This window comes from Corella eumyota, chromosome 3 (assembly GCF_963082875.1).
Source record: "Corella eumyota chromosome 3, kaCorEumy4.1, whole genome shotgun sequence".
Classification (NCBI taxonomy): Eukaryota; Metazoa; Chordata; class Ascidiacea; order Phlebobranchia; family Corellidae; genus Corella; species Corella eumyota.
Genome location: NC_137492.1, coordinates 7195651 through 7215388, shown reverse-complemented (window position 1 = coordinate 7215388; position 19738 = coordinate 7195651). Strand labels below are relative to the sequence as shown.

At 31.1% G+C, this 19738-nt stretch overlaps 7 protein-coding genes across 8 annotated transcripts; 1 reads left to right on the top strand and 6 right to left on the bottom strand.

Moving 5' to 3' along the window:
- Positions 1-148: 148 nt before the first annotated feature.
- On the bottom strand, positions 149-1050 carry LOC145745817 (SNARE-associated protein Snapin-like). Its single transcript, XM_082563978.1, has 2 exons — positions 943-1050; positions 149-455 (listed from the first exon to the last, which is right to left on the bottom strand). Exons 1-2 carry the CDS (start codon positions 1048-1050, stop codon positions 162-164), a joined length of 402 nt encoding a protein of 133 aa, XP_082420104.1. The 3' UTR covers positions 149-161.
- Positions 1050-2099, bottom strand: LOC145745816 (3-hydroxyacyl-CoA dehydrogenase type-2-like). The gene has a single exon (XM_082563977.1). The coding sequence runs from the start codon at positions 2067-2069 to the stop codon at positions 1296-1298; it is 774 nt and encodes a 257-aa protein (XP_082420103.1). The 5' UTR covers positions 2070-2099; the 3' UTR covers positions 1050-1295.
- A 673-nt stretch (positions 2100-2772) lies between these two features.
- LOC145746396 (peptidyl-prolyl cis-trans isomerase-like 1) lies at positions 2773-4022 on the top strand. The gene is made up of 4 exons (XM_082564677.1): positions 2773-2959; positions 3157-3311; positions 3386-3544; positions 3684-4022. The coding sequence occupies exons 1-4, from the start codon at positions 2904-2906 to the stop codon at positions 3839-3841; spliced, it is 528 nt and encodes a 175-aa protein (XP_082420803.1). The 5' UTR covers positions 2773-2903; the 3' UTR covers positions 3842-4022.
- On the bottom strand, positions 3845-6077 carry LOC145746395 (uncharacterized). The gene is made up of 5 exons (XM_082564676.1): positions 5878-6077; positions 5715-5797; positions 4878-4964; positions 4744-4805; positions 3845-4679 (listed from the first exon to the last, which is right to left on the bottom strand). The coding sequence occupies exons 1-5, from the start codon at positions 5990-5992 to the stop codon at positions 4151-4153; spliced, it is 876 nt and encodes a 291-aa protein (XP_082420802.1). The 5' UTR covers positions 5993-6077; the 3' UTR covers positions 3845-4150.
- Positions 6078-6305: 228 nt separating this feature from the next.
- On the bottom strand, positions 6306-7293 carry LOC145745904 (uncharacterized). Its single transcript, XM_082564085.1, has 4 exons — positions 7248-7293; positions 7115-7189; positions 6807-7003; positions 6306-6728 (listed from the first exon to the last, which is right to left on the bottom strand). Exons 1-4 carry the CDS (start codon positions 7291-7293, stop codon positions 6306-6308), a joined length of 741 nt encoding a protein of 246 aa, XP_082420211.1.
- Positions 7294-7838: 545 nt separating this feature from the next.
- Positions 7839-16043, bottom strand: LOC145745812 (uncharacterized). Of its 2 annotated transcripts, XM_082563973.1 has the most exons (8): positions 15806-16043; positions 15334-15529; positions 14866-15056; positions 14252-14405; positions 11969-14116; positions 11342-11427; positions 10956-11087; positions 7839-9658 (listed from the first exon to the last, which is right to left on the bottom strand). In XM_082563973.1, exons 2-8 carry the CDS (start codon positions 15522-15524, stop codon positions 9480-9482), a joined length of 3081 nt encoding a protein of 1026 aa, XP_082420099.1. In that variant the 5' UTR covers positions 15525-15529; positions 15806-16043; the 3' UTR covers positions 7839-9479. The 2 variants fall into 2 exon arrangements, with proteins under 2 accessions (XP_082420099.1, XP_082420100.1); XM_082563974.1 differs by lacking the exon at positions 15806-16043 and having other exon boundaries at positions 15334-15536.
- LOC145745813 (zinc finger CCHC domain-containing protein 7-like) lies at positions 16033-17974 on the bottom strand. The gene has a single exon (XM_082563975.1). The coding sequence runs from the start codon at positions 17826-17828 to the stop codon at positions 16365-16367; it is 1464 nt and encodes a 487-aa protein (XP_082420101.1). The 5' UTR covers positions 17829-17974; the 3' UTR covers positions 16033-16364.
- Positions 17975-19738: the final 1764 nt, after the last annotated feature.

Below are 19738 nucleotides of genomic sequence, written 5' to 3'. Positions count from 1 at the left end.
AATAAAGACAAAAAAAATATTAAACAAAAAAACATTTGTTTTAATTATGTGTTTAAAACAAATATTATTGAGTTTAAAAATGAAATATCAACAGTAAATTACAATGAATGTATTTTAATGTTGTATACCAATAAAAACTTGTTTCTGCTTCAAAATATCAATCAATTAAACTCTGATGTGCTCGGGCTATTCTCAGTTTGTATCCGACTTATACTTAACAGAGCGTTATTAGCTTCAACTAGCGCTTGTTTTCGCAAAACTTCAGCCTCAGCGCTCTTATGTAACTTTGTCAGTCTATCTTGAACATTTTGTATGATGTTGCTGACCAATACAACTCTTCTTTTTGTGTTAATTAACCTTTTAATGTAAGGATCGAAATCTAGGTTCGCCGGTTGGGCTTCACTTATGCGTTGAAGCTCCTGGGTGACTGAATCTATAACATTTTGTAGTTCAACCTTAGAAATAAAAGAAAATCCTCCAAAATAGTTAAAAATTGACAGTAAATGTTATAGTTTTAAATTCTACTATATAAACACAAATATTCTTATTCTTAACTATAATATTATATTAATTATAATATTATATTCCACAGGCAGCGTGGTGTAGTGGTAAGAACACTTGCTAAACCACACATGAGGTCGTGGGTTCAATCTCCACTGATCTCATTCTGTAGCGTCCTTGAGTAAGGTGCTATAAGCGGTATGAACTCCTGCTGAGCCAGCACTTAATTAGCAGTATAATTATCGGGCAAATATAATAATATCCTAAACTGCCACAGGCAACTCTAGACTGGGTCGGAGTAACTGATGTTACTCTATGTTTAAGTCGCGCATTTGACTTTTCCACATTGAGAATAAAGATATATACCAAAAAAAATGTAGGTTAGATTATTAGTGTTAAAAATCTTCTTAAAAAGTTTAAAAAAATATTTTTATTTCATACCTGGCTTTGTTTAACAAACTCAACTTGATCATCAATTTTTTGAACAGCTGGTTTTAAAGTTTCAAATAAACCATTTTCAATTTTATTTTCATTTTCTACGGCAGCCATCTAAAATGTCGAATAACATTACAAAATTATTTTCTAAAACTCAACTAAAGATGCAGAACCAAAATTTAATTTTAACAACAAAACATGTGATTTATAAATAAAGAAAATGCAATTTTTAAAAAATAGATTCAATTAAATTATCATTAAGGTTAAAAATTTCACAATTCATAGACATAATTTAATGTAATCAAAACAAAATTATTAACACTTTTAAAATAACAATTTCAATAAACTTCAAAATAAGTTTATGGTTGCATCCTTATTGCACCATCAAGTCTTATCACTTCCCCATTTAACATTTGGTTTTCAATTATACTCTGAACGAGATGTGCATATTCTGCTGTGTTACCCAAACGCTGTGGAAAGGGGGCCTGTTTACCCAATGTCAATCTTACTTTCTCCGGGAGACTTGCCAGCAGAGGGGTGTCAAATAACCCCGGAGCAATAGTCATTACTCTAATTCCAATTGGACCCAAGTCTCTAGCAATAGGGAGAGTCATACCAACAATGCCTCCTTTACTTGCACTGTATGCCGCTTGGCCTACTTGACCATCAAATGCAGCCACACTTGCTGTGTTAATTATCACCCCTCGTTCACCACTGTCACCCTGCTCATTTTTCGACATTAAACCCGCAGATTGTCGAATCACATTAAATGTCCCACAGACATTAACTTTTATGACGCGCTCAAAATCTTCCAGAGAGTGTGTTCGCTCTTTATAATGGTTGTACGTCTTTTGTGCTATTCCGATTCCTGCACAGTTTACCGCAGCATCTAATTTACTCCACCTTGACTTTATTTGCTCCAAAGCATTTTCTACATCTTCGCTTTTTGTGACATCGCCTCCGAAAAATGCACAGCTATCTGACCCGATATTATCTGCAATAGAAGCACCTTCTGAGCTTGGAAGGTCAAAGATCATGACCCGAGCTCCATTGTTGACCAATCGATGGACAGTAGCTTTTCCAAGACCAGAAGCACCACCTGTTACCAAGCCGACTAACCCTTTCAAAATCATGTTTTTAAACTTATGCTCGAATGTACCAAACTTGACTAAAAAGAAATAAACAAAATATACCTCTTTAGTAAAATGAAAGTTGTAACTTTAATAAAGTAGCAATAGTAAAAATATAAGCATTTTTAAACGTGCTTATAATTATTTTAAATCTCTATGTTGCTATGAATCAAGTTTTTGTATTACTTTGCACGTGTTTATATTTCCGTAAACAACTTACTGCAATGTCATAAAGAAAAAATATGCTGACAAATTTTAAAGGGTGGCACTGTGACACATGTTAAATCTTTGCAACCTTTATATACTAAATAAAAAACACTATACAATTAAATTTTTTTAACTGTTATTAATTTTTGTAAAATGCATTTTTTTTAATTACATAAAAGGCGTAAAAAAGTTTGTCGCAAATTTGTAACTATTATGATCGGGGGAAATCCCCTACGCGGCAAGGCAAAATTAAGAATCGGACTTAATCTACCTGACGAAAATATATATTTGACGGATCAACGGATCGAACGGATTAATGGATCAAGTTTTATTAACTGAATCAAATATATATTAAATAGATATTACATAATTCAAATGCATATTTGACGGATATTTAATTAAACAAAGAAGTTTCATGAATTAAACCCTTACCCTAACCCTCACCTATTCAGATTACCCATTAACACATCCGACCCATTCGATCCTTCTATCCGTCAATCAATCCATACGATCCGAAAATATATTCTCGTCAAGTGGATTAAGTTGTAATCCAAAATTAAAATTTATTACATAAAGAATCGTATTAACTAATGAAAACTAGTTATTACTAATTAAACCACAAACAAATCAATGTCTGGAATTCCACCTTCCTCTTGGAAGCCTCCAAATGTAGTTTTACAAACGTCGTAAGTTTTTATTATAAGTTTTTCGGTCTGTAAATCATTTTGTTTTTTGTTGAATACTCAGTAACTCTGCTGTTTCGTTATTTTAAAATATGTATGCTTTAGTTATCGTAAAATTAATTTTTCACCAGTATTTGGGTGAAAAAAATGTTAAGTACAAACAAAAAAAAGCTTAAATATTTTTATCTATTTTATCACAGAATGGGATTGTTAGAAATTGAATTATACTGGAAACATGCTCCAAAAACTTGTCGCAACTTTGCAGAGCTGTGCCGAAGAGGTTATTATGGTAAAACGAAATTTCATCGAATTATTCAAGATTTTATGATTCAAGGAGGCGACCCTACTGGAACAGGTAAAATTAACCCAAAGAAAGCAAAGCTTGCAAACAATTTTATTTTGTGGAAACTTGGTAATAATTTTTTTTAGGACGGGGAGGTGCTTCCATATATGGACCTCAATTCGCGGATGAAATTCACCGGGATTTAAAACACACTGGAGCAGGAATTTTGTCTATGGCAAACTCGGGTCCTGACACAAATGGAAGTCAATTCTTTATAAGTTTAGCCCCAACACCATGGCTTGATGGTAAGAAAAACAATCCAAAATATTTTGTTTAAAGGGATAAATAAAAAACAATAAGTACAAAAAAAGCATAAAATTTAGTGTGTATAATGATAAAAATTGTTATCTGTAACTTGGTCTATAAAAGCAATTTAAATTTTAGGTAAACACGCAATATTTGGTCGTATCAACAAAGGCTTGAAAGTAGTTAAAATGATGGGAATGGTCGAAACAACAGCACAAGATAGACCTGTTCAGGATGTAGTTATTCATCAAGCTTACTGCTTGGATGCTAATAGAGAAAAAACAGACAGTTATTGAAAAATTTGATTTATTTTTGAATTAGATAAATCTTGGACTTTATTAGATGGTTGATTGGAAATTGAATCCTACAACAACTCATGGCTGCTATAAAATGAACATCTGTTTTTATATACTTATTTTTAGTGAAAAATCATTGCAATTACTAGATTTTGATGTAAAATAATAAAAACCACAACATACATTATGGAGTAATGTGATAATTTACTGTAAAACAAAACTTGTATTTGGTACAAAATTGATTTTACTGCAAGTTTTTTAACCCAGAATAGATATGAATTCAAAAGACCTTTAATAATAACACAGTTATTAAAATCTCATTGATTGAGGTGGCATGTTGCTCTGTATAGTTGTTGTGAAACCTGTTTGTTGCTGAGAAACATAATTTCGAGGTTTTCCAGGAGGGGGTGGGGGTGGAAAGTTTAAATTCTGAGGGGGAACATTTATATTTTGTGGATCTTGAATCTGAATAGTTATTAAGTTACTGCTCGGACGCACACCTAATGTGTCACTTGTCACTGGCGGCATGACAACATTTGGTGGCCCATGTGTCGTGGCACTTCGAGTAGCTGACACCAACATAAATGGGTTGGCCGGATTGGGTATCAGTGTAGGTGGTGGCACTGTTATTGGTGGAGGTGGCACATTTACACCCTGAGGTGGCATAACGAGTGGCAAGACTGGTGGCGGTGGTGCCACGTGTTTGCTGTGTCTATGATTAATGTGAGCTTGTAAGTCACGATTTGATAAATATGTTCGTTTGCAACCATTTGCAACTGAGCATAAATAAACGCTGCCCAAAGGACATTGCTCTATTCTGTGGACAGCATCTTTACACCTGCAGAAAATTAACAAAAAAATATTTATGTTTGACCACATCACCACGCTGCCAGTATAACTACCTTGGACAGTTGTTGTCTGTTTTCTTAGCACAGGAAAAACAAAACACATGCTTGCATGGAATCTAAAAATTCAAATTATAAAGGTTTAACCTATATTAAAAGGAATAGGAATTTATTTATCATAAGAATTTTACCATTCTTCCATAACTTTTAATTGGTAAGGAACAGGTTTCACAAACATGAATCATTGTGTCTTTGGACTTTCGTCCGATCAAGTGAATCTATAGAAAAAAAACAAATACCATTCAAGTGCTACTAAAGATTGTAATTTTAAGTTAGGAAAATAAAATTTAAACTATATATTAAACTGGGAGTAGTGATGTGCCGATCAAAATGGTGATCGCAAATTGCTAATTTTTGAAGGTATTTTTCGATCACCCAATTAAGGTCCAAAATCGGCAGATCGGTAATTACGTAACACTTAATTTTGCGTCACAAATAAACACCCACTTTACATGCCTTAACCACATAGATAAACTTTTTAAAAATATAGTAACGCCATAATTAATTTGTTAATTCTACAAAGTGTTTAACATACAGGGTCAATTTTTTTTGTAATTAGGTGACAATAAAGTTAATTGTTCAGTCGCGTATTCGGATCGTGATCGGAATTACATTTTAGGATTATGAGCCGATTTCGATCGTAAAACGGCAATCAGGACATCACTAACCAGCAGCGTTGTGTAGTGGATAGAACACTTGAATTCACTACATGAGATCCTGTGTTCGATTTCCACTGCTCTTATGCATCTCTAAGTAAGGAGCTATAAACCAGCAGAGTGGTGTAGTGGTAAGAACACTTGTTACACCACACATGAGGTTGTGCGTTCAATCCCCAGTGATCTCATGCTGTTTCGCCTTGAGTAAGGCACTAAGCTACCTAGGACTTGGTCAAGGTAACTGATGTTACTCATCAACCTTTCCACATCGAGGATAAATCAATATATATAAAAAAATCAAATATTAAATACTTCAATGTCCCAATGTTTGTTGGAATCCCGAAATTGATTTTGATGGCGGCCATGATATCTTGAATCTTCAGATCTATAATTATCTGAACGAAATTTAAACCAAACATAGTTAAATTAGTAAATAACTTTATAGGTAAATAAAATAACGTTAAAAACAACTTACCTGTTTTCCAGTTTCTTCCCGATTCGTCTCTTGAATGCTTTTTATACCTAGGCTGTTGGTAATCGTAGCTACCTTTATGTCTGCGCTTTTTATGGGGTAAGTTTGAATTGTCCATTATTTATTCTTTATTTATTCTGAACCTACTTTATTGGTAATTCTGCAATTAACTGGAAATGCAAAATAACAAAAACAATTTTCTGATTTTGTTTAGTATTCTAAAGTAAACAGGACTTGTGACGAATTTGTGTCACGTTCTGTAAAAAATAAGAATATTTATTTAACTGTGTTTATATTAATTTTTTAATTTTACAATATTTCAACACGTTTTATTTTTTTTCACATGTTTATTTTTTTTTTTGCAAAACAACGTCAATATAAACATTGCAAAGCATAAACATTTAACTCAAAAAAAAATTTGGAAAAAGTCTTTACAAATCTTCTGTTTCGTAGATTTCTTCAATAGTTCCATAATTACCGTACGGAGAAACGTAAGAGCCTGAAAATCCACGGGGTTTTCGATTTAGGTCTTTAAATTTTGGTGCTGGTGGAAGTGGCTGTGATGTAAACATCCACGGTTTTGGACAACAATCACTTTTTCTTTTGGGGCCAATATTGAAAAACGATAATTCCTTTGGTAATTCGGGATGTAGACTTGTTGGTACATGCGCAGTATTGTCACCAAGCCCATCTTCTTTGACCGGAACTATAACTTCTTCTTGTACCTCTTGATTTTTACTTGATTGAAAGCAAGAGCTCTCGCTTGGTATTCCATCTCGCTCGTTTACTGGTTCGGGTAAATTTGAAGTGGGTTCGCTGACCAAGGCATATTTTTCTGCTCTCTCGTAGCGTCTCTACAAAGCAGAAAACAGTTATTTTGTGGTTATTTTATACTACTTAAATTAAAAAAATATTAAAACAAGAAGTAGTACTTGGAACATTAAAGCTGCTTTGTTATTTTTTTCAGTGCATGCGACAGCAATTTTTTGCGCCTTTTTCTTTTGCAATTCTCTTGCTTGTCCCACGTGACATGCAAGTGCAACATCCTCATTAAGAGATCCGGAATTAGAAGACGCTGGTCGCTCCTCTTCGAACTGCTTAAAGTTTTTAATCCAATCCTTGTATGAATCTAGAAGGGAAATTGTAAAACTTTTTATTTACATTTATATATAACTGTTAACAAATGAACTCTTATTATTTAGCGTATAGGCCTCCACTTTACAAATACATTTTTCCATACCTTGTCCTGGTAATTTAACTTCACCATATAGATTTGGGGCTTTCTTTGACCAGCCTTTAAAGTAATAGGCACTGCCTAAGATAAGTAAAACGTGTTAATAAATTATCTTAAGGCTTAATAAAATGTTATTTACCTGGCTCTATAAATTCGCCGGTATTCATATTTCTTGCCTGCGACATGATGTTCAACCGTTACACGGATCTAACTAAATGAAACTTTAATGTCTTTTTGGCATTAATTTATATAGCTAGAAGGTCAAGTTAACACTAGCTTCGTATCTGCAATATCCATTTGCGCATAAATTGTTGCAACGTTAGGGCTTAAGAGTGCTGTGCAATGTAACCTGTCACTGTCAACGCATTTTCATGTCTTCTGAGAGACAAGGTGACGATAATAAAAGTAGCATGTGTATATAAGACAAGAAAATGCATTATGTTCAAAAAAACGTTAAAAACCAGCATTGGTGTGTGATCAAATTATACTTGGTGTGTAAGTAAGATAAATAACAACCGAATAAAATGCAGTTATTAAATAATGTCAAATATAGTAATAAGTTCTTTGTCCATATTTGTAAATAAATTCACCACTTTAAGTTTAAAACGATATTGTTGTACACAATAGTTGGTAAATAACCTCCTACATAACTGTGGGTAGCACATTGGCATAATCTTACTACCTACTGAAAACAAAAAAATTTTACTCAAAAAAACAAATATTTTACATTGCTGATAGTTTTATTTTTAGGTGATACATTTCATTTAATTCAGCAAGGCACATCACTTTAAAACATTAATTATATTTATAAACATTTTTCATTTAAAGATTAATAAATTTTTTATTTTTCCGCAAGTAGAAGTTTACATTTTTAATATATAGCTGAATAAGAAGTAATAGTTGTTTTCTCTGCATCATATCAATGCAATAAACAGAATAACAACAAAATATATTTAGGGATACAAGTTGTAAAAGTTCCAAAAACATTTCATTTACCAATTTTAAATGCTAATTTTTTGCCAATTTGATAGTCAACTAATTGATATTAATTATTACATCAAGTATTTCTTATTAATTTGTTTTAAAATTTAGTAGAATATTTTATGTTTCACTTAAACATTTTAAAAAGATCAGAATACAAAGTTTTTTACAAATTAAAAAAAATACATAATAAGCCAAAAATCAATCAAACCACAACAATTTAAACAATTTCGCAAACGATTTAGGACAAGCAATTTTATCGTTTACAACATTTTAAACTTTTTTTAGACTTAGGCAGCTTAAAATTTAGGATTTAAGCTCCAAAACATTAAACTTTTAAATTGGAATAATACCACCGGTCATTTTTAACATAATATCCTAACAACACATTTCATGCTTTATAATTTCACGCCAAATTTTAAATTTTAAAATAAAACAAAAAACAATTTTTAAAGTTTATATACAATGAAAGTTATCCACAATGTCAGTTTATTGTAGATAAAATAGTATATTGTAAAAAAATTTTTTTTTTATGAAATCAATTTTGTTAAAAGCCAATTTTTCCAAAGTTAATTTTCATTAAATTCAAAAGCAATTTAGCATTAATAAAATAATTTTTTTTTTTAAATTTAACTAATACCAAAAATCCAATTTAGAAATAAAATAAAGCCAAAATAAGTACTTGCCGCATTTACAACAACAGACTGTAACAGGCTAAATGTAAGATAAGCTATATACAATAAATTAAACTATTTACAATTCTGTTCCTAACGACTATGTACAATGCATGCAAGAAGCTACTTAATTGCATAAGTGATGAAGCTATGTGTTATGAGGATTTCAAGTGTGTGAAATAGTTATTAACAAATTTTGCCCTTTTTTAAATAAAAAGAGTACCACCAAGTTTTACCTAATAAATGCTTGTGCCAAATATATTTAGATTAAATTTTTTCTTGTGGTTTCAAAGATTAAAATTTAAACTTTTTGTTTTAGAAAAAATGATATGAACACCTATAAGTCAAGGTTCATTGCATTCTATTACTACTCAGCATGCAATTCAATTAAACTATATACAAAAATAAATGGAAAAATAACTCTATGAACAGTGAAACATTTTTTTCTTCTTTTTTTTTAACAAACATAAATACTATGTACAGAAAATGAGGCAGCCAGCAACAATTTTTTACAAATACCAAGCGCCGGCTGCTGAGTTGTATACATACACATGGGTATGATAAATGAGTAAGATATCTAAATTGTAACTCAATCCCTTAAGTAAAGAAACCAAGTTACAAAGAAATGCTTTGTAATATGATTTCGTTCAAAAAAAAAACACAAAAGAAATCATATTACAAACTATGTACAAAATATATAATACAGCGCTTAATTTTTAGCGCGAATTTGCCTTGGCTGGACTTGGGCTATTACAATTGTCCTTGTCTAGCATTTTTTCGAATGTTGTTTGAAGGCATTTGTCCTCACCGAGTTTGCGGAATTTCGGCCGAAATTTGTGACAACTCGGATAAATGTCAGAGAAAGAAGAGTTGCCGTATAACAAGTTCCCTATTTCTAAAATAAAATTTCACATAAATATTTTGTAATTATGAAATTCAACAAATTTAAAAAAAAAATACAAATAAAAAACGATTAAAATATATTTTCAGGAACGTGTAAACTTTTATGGGAACACTTTATTTAAAAACAATGAAACAAAAACAGGATAGGTTAAACAAATCAGGAAATCAGTCATCCTGTTAGAAGGATAACTAAAACGCTTTAAATATAATTTCCTGATTAGCCTAAAAGTTGAATTTTAAAATCAGATGTAAAAAAAATTAAAAAAAGTCTGAAAATATAACATTATATTTATACAACCCAATATTTACATTAAAAAAAATTAACACCACCAGAATTAATACAAATTAAAGGATGTGATTAACCATAACAGGAAGTATTTAACTAATTTGTAATTGTTTTAATGTAAACAAAAAATGTTCGTCTATCTTTTATACTATATCCATAGCCTTGTTTCACTTAGATTAGGATGATTACAAAACCTAAACTGACATTAGGCCTTTTGTAACAAAATCTTCAGCCATTTAAGGTTGTCTATGAAATATTTTACGTATACCTTTTTACTTAAACTTAATTTTCTCAGTTTTTGTATAAACAGCTCTTAATCTAAATCTAAACTATAAAATTAACACAAAAATTTGAGCCCTATTTGTCCCAAAAAACTACCGAGTAAAACTACTCTTACATTGTACTAAATAAAGCAAACATAAAAACTTATTTTATGTTTATTTAAAGCTGTCTAATATTAATATAATCATACCTGCAACCAAATAACTGAAAAAGACTTTTCTACTTTTCGAGAAGTAGTAGCTTGTATTTGTGTCGCTAGTTTTAAAAATATTTAAAAGTATTTGCGTCGATATAAAAAATAAATTATTTAGTAATAAAAACTAAAACTGTGAGTAGTTAGGTACCCACTTTACATAATATGGTTAATTTTTTTAAAGATACATGGTGTAGTGGTTAAAACACTTGGCTTTATTACATGAGGTCCTGGGTTTGATTTCCATTGCTTCCATGCTGTGGTGTCACTTAAGTTAGGTGGCCTAAACTGTAGAAACTCCTGCTGAGCCAACACTTAATCAGCAGTTTAATTATCTGGCTTTTAAAGGTGATAATATCCCAAACTGCCGAAGGCAACCTTAGACTGGGTCAGGGTAACTGATATCACTCAATGTTTAGGTCATAAAGTCAACCTTACATCAAGAATAAATAAATATTAAAAAAGATTTATTACAGAAATATAACTTTTCTTGACTTGATCTAAATAGTTAATAAAAAAACAACTGACCCATTTCGATTCCTCTTATTTTGACATCGCACCCAGGACAGCCGTGACAATAATCTTTAAAAGATCTTTTCTGCGGAGAAGTGGAAACACTAAACTCAATGTAATCTTCAGTAGTAGTTTTATTTTCTTCAGCTACAGAAAACATAAATTGTTATAATTTACATCAATGAGTAAGGAATACATATGCTCATTTATAAGCATACAAAATAAAAAAAATCAGTTGATTGTAGTGCACATAAATTTATCGCACGCAAATATCAGTTAAGAGTTGTGACCATTTTACAGCAATTAAAATATTGATGGTGGGGCGGGCTATTGACTAGTATTTTTAAATAACAAAACTTTGAAAATAAATTTTTTTTTGATAATAATAAAAATATAATTACCATGAACATCAGATAAATAACATTCCTGATAACTGGAATTGGATGTTGTAGTCTCACTATCTAAGGGGTCAGTCATGGAAATTGGTCTAAAAGAAAAAAATTAAAATTATATATGTGAAAACATAATTCAAGTATTCAAAGAGCATATTTAATTTTGTGGATTTAATACTTTGTCATAAATATTTAGGGGGGAAATAAAATTGATTGCAACAACAGTTTAGAACCATCTGTCAGTGCCTGGCATATTTATTATTAGTTCTCAGAAAATAACAATAAAATTGACAAGAAATTTTATTGCCTTTGTGTTGTGACAAAGGTAATTAAATATGTGAAAGTTATATGGCCTTCTATTTCAAAGCACTTTTAAAACCTATTAAATAAAATATCGAAAAAACTTTCATTGCAAGTTTGTTTAATTTGTTTGTATATTGTAAAGTTTGTTTAATTTGTTTGTAATGTTAATATATAACCAGTTCCCTTAACTTTATTATGTTTCCTGACACAAAGTTATAATAAATATATATATATTTATATGTAACACCTTTGTTATAGAATTAATATATTTTATAACTGACTTAATAATAAATAAACAAATAATTGTATGGTAAGTAAAAAATGACAACTTACCTAAAATGTGTTAAAGAAGATGGTTGTAATACAGAGCTTTCATCGGCGTCATTTTGTTTTTCACTGTACACAATATCCACAGGTCTTATCCCAGATATAGCTTGCCACACATTGCCAATACGCAACGATGTTTTCCATGCATCATTTTCCGTGACACAATCTGCCAGTAGCGCGGCACTTGTAGCATCGTAATCATGGTCATAACTAGAGCTACCTAGTTTGCTTGTAAACGTTACAGATTCCGTAGTTTGGTGAAGATCATTAACAGATTTTAGCTGTGTTTGATGGTCTACAGCAGGCTGGTAAGCAATTGTGTTGTTGTTTATCTCTTTTTTTTCAAAATCAACAGTTGGACCAGGTGTGGAATTATATTTAATATCTTCGGTGTACGTTTCAGTGACTGCGCCAATCACACTTTGAACAAGTGCTGTCATATCAGTGCCTTCATTATCTTCGTTACAATCATTTTCTAACATAACTGGAGACTTGGTAAGTGCATCACTACATAAGACAGGATTGTTGTTAGAGAATGTAACAGGGGCTAGGCATGGTAATAAATCAGGTGTCGAAATTTCACAAAATTCAGATTTCTGGTTTGGTAAAAACCGAGTATCTGAACAGAATTTCTCAGTGTATCCATTGTCAAACATCCAGTGTAGATTTGCATTAACCATATCGTGCAAGAGTTCGTTAAGGTGAAATGATTTGGCTCCAAAAAACGTTCCAAAATCGCCGTTCATCATTGTGTTTCTCGAGTATTTTCCATTCTTAAGTTTTGGGGACATTTGACCTGTTAATAAAAAATTTGACAACTCAAATGCCTGGTCAATTGACTGTTGCGAATTTTGGAGCCATATTTCTTTTTTTGAGGCCGTGTTTTCTCCAATCTTGCTGCTAAAAACAGGCTCAACCGATGCTTGCACCTCTCCTAATGATAGTAAATCAGTTTTCTCAAAATCTCTCTGGAATAGTTCTTCGATGCTAGTTTTTCGGCTCCATACAACACAAGAAGTACAGACTTGTTTGGAAGAAACACATTCACAATTTATTTTAGAATTATTGTGGGAGACTGTAGACTTCCAAACATTAGCGTTAACATCTACTTGTTCTTCAGAACTGTCGAAAGAAAATGGAAAACAAGAATCCTCCTCAAAGATGCTCACAGATTTGGGATCTGGTTTATTGTTATCTTCTCTAGGAGTAACTCCGGTAAAAATAGCTTTGTAATCTTCCCATAATTGCCCACTCACATCTTCATCAAATGACTTTCGTGATTGGTAGATGGTTTCTAAGCGACTGGCTCCGTTGCGAGGAGAAACAGGAAGTTCGTCCTCCCATAGAGATGGAGAAGGACACCAAAGCCAGTTTTCATACTCCTTTTGATCTTCATCAATTGAAGATGTTGATTCTTCAACACTAGGTGACACATCCGAGCTCCGGTTATGTTTATAAGCAGGCTCAAACTCCAAAAATCCAGATTCTGGGTCCCGAAACCATTTGCTTGAAGAAATCGGTCGCTGGTTTAAATTTGCCTCGGTGATCGATGTCAAATGATCACTGGGCAAAGAATAGAGATGCGAGATCTCGCTTTCATTGCTTACTTGTTGTTGACTTGTCACATATCTGACGTGCTCGAACTTAGGAGGGTGAGTAAATCGCGTTGTTTCTTTATCATAATGTGGAACACTATCAAAAAGTGTTATACCCTGATTGTTGTAAAAACTCTTGACATGTGAAATTTTCTTGTTGCCGCCATATTTATGCTTGTTATATTTTCCCTTTCTAATTGGGTATACCTTTTTAATTGGTTTTTCGTTAATATTTTCTTTGTCCTGATGATGTGCAGTTATTCGTTTTCCGTTGCCATATTTTTTTCGGGATTCGTTTTCACCAAGATGTTGGTTTCGTTTTTTAAATCGATCTTTTCGGTATTTTTCAGTAGATGCAAAATTTCGAACGCCTTTAAATTTAGGGTCTTGGGAGTTTAAGTCTTCGTGGTATTTGTTTTCTCGTTGCGGGTTGTTGATTTTGATTTTCTTTGAGTGTTTTATTTCAATTGGTTTGCACTCAATTTTTGTTTTGTTTTGGGGGAAGGATTTCGATAAATTTTCGTCAGAATTTTTTTCAGAATCAGCATTGTTTAAAATTCTTTAAAATTATTAAAAATTATTAACACTTTGCTATTTTTAAAATAAATACAATATAAAAAATAAACTTATTGCTGCAATGATTCAAAACACTTTAAAATTTATAAAGAAAAAAATTTAGTAAAACTTTACTCACAGTGGGGGTGTTTTTGTTATCCAAATTGAGGCAGTTTTTTGTTTTTCGTTACTTTTATTATGCAAGAGGGGAAAGGCATCATTATAATTTTCTTTATTAACTCGTTTCCGAGTCGGCTTACAACCTACATTTGTCTCATCCGAGCTTGAACCATCTAAAACATAAAAATTAAAAAATAAAAGTTGGGAAACAATAGAAATGTTATGTAAGAATTTGTTGTACAAGTGTGTATAAAACTGTCGCTTATGTCTCTTGTTTGAAACCTAATTTAAAAAATTTGGATTCATTTCGATTCTTCAAAAATAATTAGGACCATGAAGTACAAGAGAGAATTAGCAAAAACCACAAAGTACAAGAGAAAATAAGCAAGAGCCACAAAATACAGGAGAAAATTAGCAAGAACCACAAAGTGGAAGAGAAAATTGGCAAGAACAACAAACTACATAAAGAATTGGCAAGAAACATAAAGTACAAGAAACAATTGGCAAGGACCTTAAAGTACAACAGAAAATTGGCGAGGACAATAAATGAAAAGATAGAACTGGTAAAGAGTGTAAAGTAAAAAAAGTTTAAAGACCGTGAGGTACAAATGATCAAAAATTTTACAATATTACCTGATAAAAGATGCAACGAGTTTAACTTGAGGTAAAGTTCCTCAATTAAACTCTCGATGTTGTTGCCCTGGGTAACCATGACATCATCAACAGCTGATTTCAAACATTTTGCGGCTGTTTCTTTTTTCCAGTTCAGTTCGTCGATAAAAGTAAAAGAGTTAGAACGTTTGTTGTATTTTTGTTTTGGTTTTCTAAAACAATAACAGAATTAAATTAAAATATTACTTTCTAGTATGACTTAAGTTTTTTAAAATTAAAAAAATATCAAAAAAAAAGTTGTAAAAATGAATATAATTAGACAATAAGACCAACTTAATTAACTTTGTTTAGCTAAAAACTGTAACAAGTTAATATTTATTTAGCTAAAACTTTAAAAAAGCATATTCAATTAAAGTAGATATAAACCTTTCACTCATCTAAACTAGGCTTAAATATTGGTCTTCAAAATTAAAGGGAAATAAAAGTTACCTTTTGTTGGTACCAGGAGGTAAACTGGCGAAAATATTGGCTTCCTTTTCAGCGAGGTGAAGATCAGTCGTGTAGCAAGAGTTTAAAAACAAATCAAGGACATGACGCGTGTAAATCATGGCATCGATGCCACACAACTCGAGCTCAGCAGACAACCAGGATTGAATTAAATTGATGTTGGCCTGAGACATTGTTGCTAAAAAAATAACAACAAAATTAAAAATAAATATATATGCTATTTTATGTTTTAATTATAAGTATCTTGAAAGGGTGTGTATTTTTATATCTTGTAATGACAGTTTCTTTTACTGTGAAAAAATAAATCAATAAACATAGTTAGCATTTCTTTGATATAAGTTTAAGTATTTCTATTTAAAAAATCCCTGATAATTATGTGTTTTTAAAATGACATTTCCTAGTTGCTTGGTATTGTTTTCTTTTTAAGGCATAAAAATTCCATTTTTTTTCTTACTTATATTGTAGGCGAAGAGAAAAAAATAATTAAGCGAAAATCATAAGTCCGTTAACGGTAATCGTGTCAAATAGAAGGCAGTATAATCCTTTTTGTTCCGCGATCATCAATTTCTTCTCCAAGTTCATTAAAGAGAACATGATGCAAGGACAAAACCAAAAACTTCAAAATTATTCCATTTGGATTTTTTTTACAAATTCGATTTTACGGTTAAAAAAACATTAAAATCTAAAAGAAAATTGTAAGTTTTGATTGACAGGCAACAAACTGTGGGGTTTAGGTATGTGCTAATTGGTTATAATCCTAACATTAATGTGATTCACACTTAAAATGGGGACAACATTTTGACAAGTTATCCCAAGCTGGAAATGACTTACACTTAATTAAAAAAAAGAAATTTTGTAGGTAAGTGTCCACAAATAATAGAAAAACATTTTAGTTTTAATCAAAGCATTGCTAAGGAAATCACTTTTAAAAAAGTTGAACATTTAGAACCTATAACCTAATTAAATCTAACTTAATGTACTAAAAGCACCAAAGTATTCTAAAAAAAAGAAATTTAAAATTCATGCGGGTACATAAATCGATCAAATTTGACAATTTTCTGAGCTTCAATAATCCTTTTTTTGTTTATTTTCTTCTTTTTGGTTTTAGGTGCAACATTTCTTAGATTGTTATCGGTAGAAATAACTTCAACATTTCTTTTTCTATTTTTTATATTGCTACGATGATTATTAGTGTCTAAAAAAGTTGAGTTTTTGTTCAAATTTTGAGGTAAGTTGTTGTTGTTTCGACGTTTCTTAGGTTTTTTCTTATTGTTATTGTTTGCAAACGTTATTTCTAAATTTGCATTTTTGTATGAAACTTTTGAATTGTTATCATCATTAATTTGTTTTGATTTTTTGTTTATATTATTTTCGACTTTTTGAACTTTTTCAATTTTCTTTTTTTCTGGAAGTCTTTTAGAGTTATTTTTAGTCTTTTTCCTTTTTAGCCCATTTTTCTCTCTTGATGTCATTTCAGTATTAGGGTCATCTTTGTTTAAAGTTTTACCATTTATTTGTTTGTTATTATTATTATAATTTTCAGGTTTAGTAATATAAACCCAGTGGTCATATCTTGTAATAAACATTGAATAAGGATACCAGGTTTTTAATTTAGGGCAATCAAAACCAAAATGAGATTTCTTTTTGCAGGAAAAACAGCATATTTTCTTAGTTTTATACTCTTCAATTTCTTTAGCTTTTATATGGCCAGACCTAATGGTTAAATGATATTGCCTCCACAATTCTGGGCATTCTGATTGTATATGACCGCACTGGTTACATCTATCGCACTCAATATCAGGATATCTGAAAGGTAAACTAACATACTTGGGACAATAGCGCCCTAAGTGGCCCTTTTGTGCACAAAGATGGCAAGTTTTTGCTTTTTTGGGTTGAGGACACATGACTGCGATGTGGCCTGCTTCGTCGCAGTTTTTACACCGAATTCTTGAGTTCACAAAATAGCGATTTGCACCTTCTTTGTTACTTAAATCCTGGGTGTCTTGTTCGATGACGCTCCATTCGTTGTTTTCTTTAGTTTTAGATTGTAAATTATCACTGACATGTAGCTTTAAACTTTTTTCTTCATTTACAGGTTCAAATTCACTGTCAATTATTTGCCATTTTTCGACGTCGCTAAAATCAGAATCGGAATCACTTTTGGTCAAATCAATCACTGGGCTGATAGGTTTTGGTTCAATACATCCATCTAATAAACTGTTTTTACTATTTTGTAAAAAATCCATTAGAACGGCAAACTTTTCTTCTTTAGAATCAGTGTCACTCGTTTTCTGCTCTTTATTAATATTTTTGACATTTTTTATCTTAGTTGTATTTTGTATAGGTAAAGTTGTATTTATTTTATTGCTGGCATCATTTTCATAAACATTATAATGAATTTGGCTATACAATGCAAATTCTACATCACTGTCAATTTCGTCTGAATATTCCGGGCTATTATCATTAATAAAATCCATTTTTTCTGATTTAAGAAGCTTGTTGGCCTAAAGCGAAAGAATTAGTGTCCATTAACTGATCGATTAAGTCCTGTATTTGCGGTATTACATCACTTGAAATAAAAATGTGGGTTTCGTCTAGGTCTTGAAGGATAAATTTCTTTCCAATTGCGTTGGAGTCGTCTAAATGAAGAAGATATTGTTTCATAGGAGGGTCACATTCAACCAGAACACCTTTTATTACATTAACCATCCCGATCTATTGAACCTAATGCAACATCATTTTTTATATATGTAATTTAAATATTAGTACAGTTTGATAAATAATAGCTAAATATCATATTAAAATACTGTAACCAAGCGTTCCAACCTAAATTCACCTTAACTATAACAAACTATTTATTTTGCCATTTAAATTCAGGCATTAAAAAACAGTTAGTGATACAATAATTTTTAATTATTTTATATAAAAACATTACAACAATAAAATAACAAATCAATAATCAGCCCACTAAATAAAATTAAAAAATGACAGCTTAACCTACATTATAGTTTCATTAAATCAATAACTGAGTGTCTTAATACTTTAAACGCCCACGCCGCCTAAACTTCTTAAACATTAACATCTGATTTAAAATACACGTTTCTGTTCCTTCTTGTTAAAAAAATTGATATAACAGTGGGTAGATGTAGAATTATTCACAAAATAAAGAACACGCATGACCTTAATAAAGAGCTTTTTATACGTAAATTCATCGATGAGTATTAAACAGAAACTGACTGACTCTAATTTCTAAAAATTACGCATATTTTATAATCTTATTTTTTAATACATTTTAAAAGCCTAAGCAGACCAATTCGTTTTATTAATTAGTCTGGTCTGTGCACTACCCAATACAAACAAACTAACTATTTTAATTGAATCAACGTTAGGCTGCTCAGTGCCATGTTTTTTTTCTTTATCAATTGATGAAGTAAACAAGTTAAGTCAACAAACAGACAAAGCGAGCAACCAATGGTTGGGTAGTAACCTGAAAAAAGGTCAAGCCCTATTTCGCTACAGCGAGTTTAGCGTAGTATGACGCGCGCAGTAGTGATGATGAAACCCGTGACTCAAAAGTTGTTTCGCAATATTTCCGGGGAACCACGTGTTTTATATCAAAAAAAACTTTTATTATTTTGATTCTAATCGTGACTTCGAAACTAGTTTCTTTATCTAGGGTTTTAAAGCTGTCACGCGTTTCTATAAATGCATATTTACATATGTCATTCTAGGCAAATAATATCGGCATGGTACAAAATGAAATTTACAACGCAAATATCTCCATAAAAACTTTTAAATTACAAAGTCCATTTTTTTATTGCGTATTATGTTTTTAATGAAAATTTTACAGGTTCCCCTACTAACCAAAGCAAAAATTTTAAACATCAAAGTTGTAGCTTATTTTGGATAAATCCACATAAGCTAACTTTTAATTTTATAAACAAACAGTTTTTGATGTTGATTTGAAATTGAATTGTTATTTATTTGCTGTCAGGCTTTGGCGTATTTTTCCTCCCTATTTTAACAATGAGTTCCAATGCTTTTAACTATAACTTGTTTATCGAATTTGCGGGTTATTTAACAACTCTTTTCACATGGGAACTCTAACCTCGTTTCTCTAGTATTGAATTATTTTTCCAACGATTCATTTCTGCTTTTTATTAAATGCAAATGTTCGTTTTAAAAACAGTTGGGCAATTTCGTTCTGCTGAACGGACGCCACTTAATAAACATGGATTTAGACATTACTTAAATTCAGAGTTTATTTCCGTAAGATTTAGCCAGAATTTTATATTCTTGTATCATCCAACAACTAAGGACAGTTCCTTTAAATTAATAAATTAATAATTCGCTACAAAGTCATTGTAAGCATTGCATATATTTAGAC

Bases quoted from the DNA above. Each gene is read 5' to 3' on its own strand.
- LOC145746395 (XM_082564676.1), bottom strand. From the start codon at position 5,992: ATGGACAATTCAAACTTACCCCATAAAAAGCGCAGACATAAAGGTAGC. The intron at 4,965-5,714 runs GTATTTAATATT...TTTTTTCTATAG, and splicing joins ACAAACATTGGGACATTGAA to ATTCACTTGATCGGACGAAA. The intron at 4,806-4,877 runs GTAAAATTCTTA...TTGAATTTTTAG, and splicing joins TTAAAAGTTATGGAAGAATG to ATTCCATGCAAGCATGTGTT.
- LOC145746396 (XM_082564677.1), top strand. From the start codon at position 2,904: ATGTCTGGAATTCCACCTTCCTCTTGGAAGCCTCCAAATGTAGTTTTA. The intron at 2,960-3,156 runs GTAAGTTTTTAT...ATTTTATCACAG, and splicing joins AATGTAGTTTTACAAACGTC to AATGGGATTGTTAGAAATTG. The intron at 3,312-3,385 runs GTAAAATTAACC...AATTTTTTTTAG, and splicing joins AGGCGACCCTACTGGAACAG to GACGGGGAGGTGCTTCCATA.
- LOC145745816 (XM_082563977.1), bottom strand. From the start codon at position 2,069: ATGATTTTGAAAGGGTTAGTCGGCTTGGTAACAGGTGGTGCTTCTGGT.
- LOC145745813 (XM_082563975.1), bottom strand. From the start codon at position 17,828: ATGGATTTTATTAATGATAATAGCCCGGAATATTCAGACGAAATTGAC.
- LOC145745904 (XM_082564085.1), bottom strand. From the start codon at position 7,293: ATGTCGCAGGCAAGAAATATGAATACCGGCGAATTTATAGAGCCAG. The intron at 7,004-7,114 runs GTATGGAAAAAT...TTTCCCTTCTAG, and splicing joins AGTTAAATTACCAGGACAAG to ATTCATACAAGGATTGGATT. The intron at 6,729-6,806 runs GTACTACTTCTT...TCTGCTTTGTAG, and splicing joins AAGCAGCTTTAATGTTCCAA to AGACGCTACGAGAGAGCAGA.
- LOC145745817 (XM_082563978.1), bottom strand. From the start codon at position 1,050: ATGGCTGCCGTAGAAAATGAAAATAAAATTGAAAATGGTTTATTTGAA. The intron at 456-942 runs GTATGAAATAAA...TTTATTTCTAAG, and splicing joins AGTTTGTTAAACAAAGCCAG to GTTGAACTACAAAATGTTAT.
- LOC145745812 (XM_082563973.1), bottom strand. From the start codon at position 15,524: ATGTCTCAGGCCAACATCAATTTAATTCAATCCTGGTTGTCTGCTGAG. The intron at 14,406-14,865 runs GTAATATTGTAA...TTTATGTTTTAG, and splicing joins CTCGTTGCATCTTTTATCAG to ATGGTTCAAGCTCGGATGAG. The intron at 9,659-10,955 runs GTCAGTTGTTTT...ATTTTATTTTAG, and splicing joins AATAAGAGGAATCGAAATGG to AAATAGGGAACTTGTTATAC.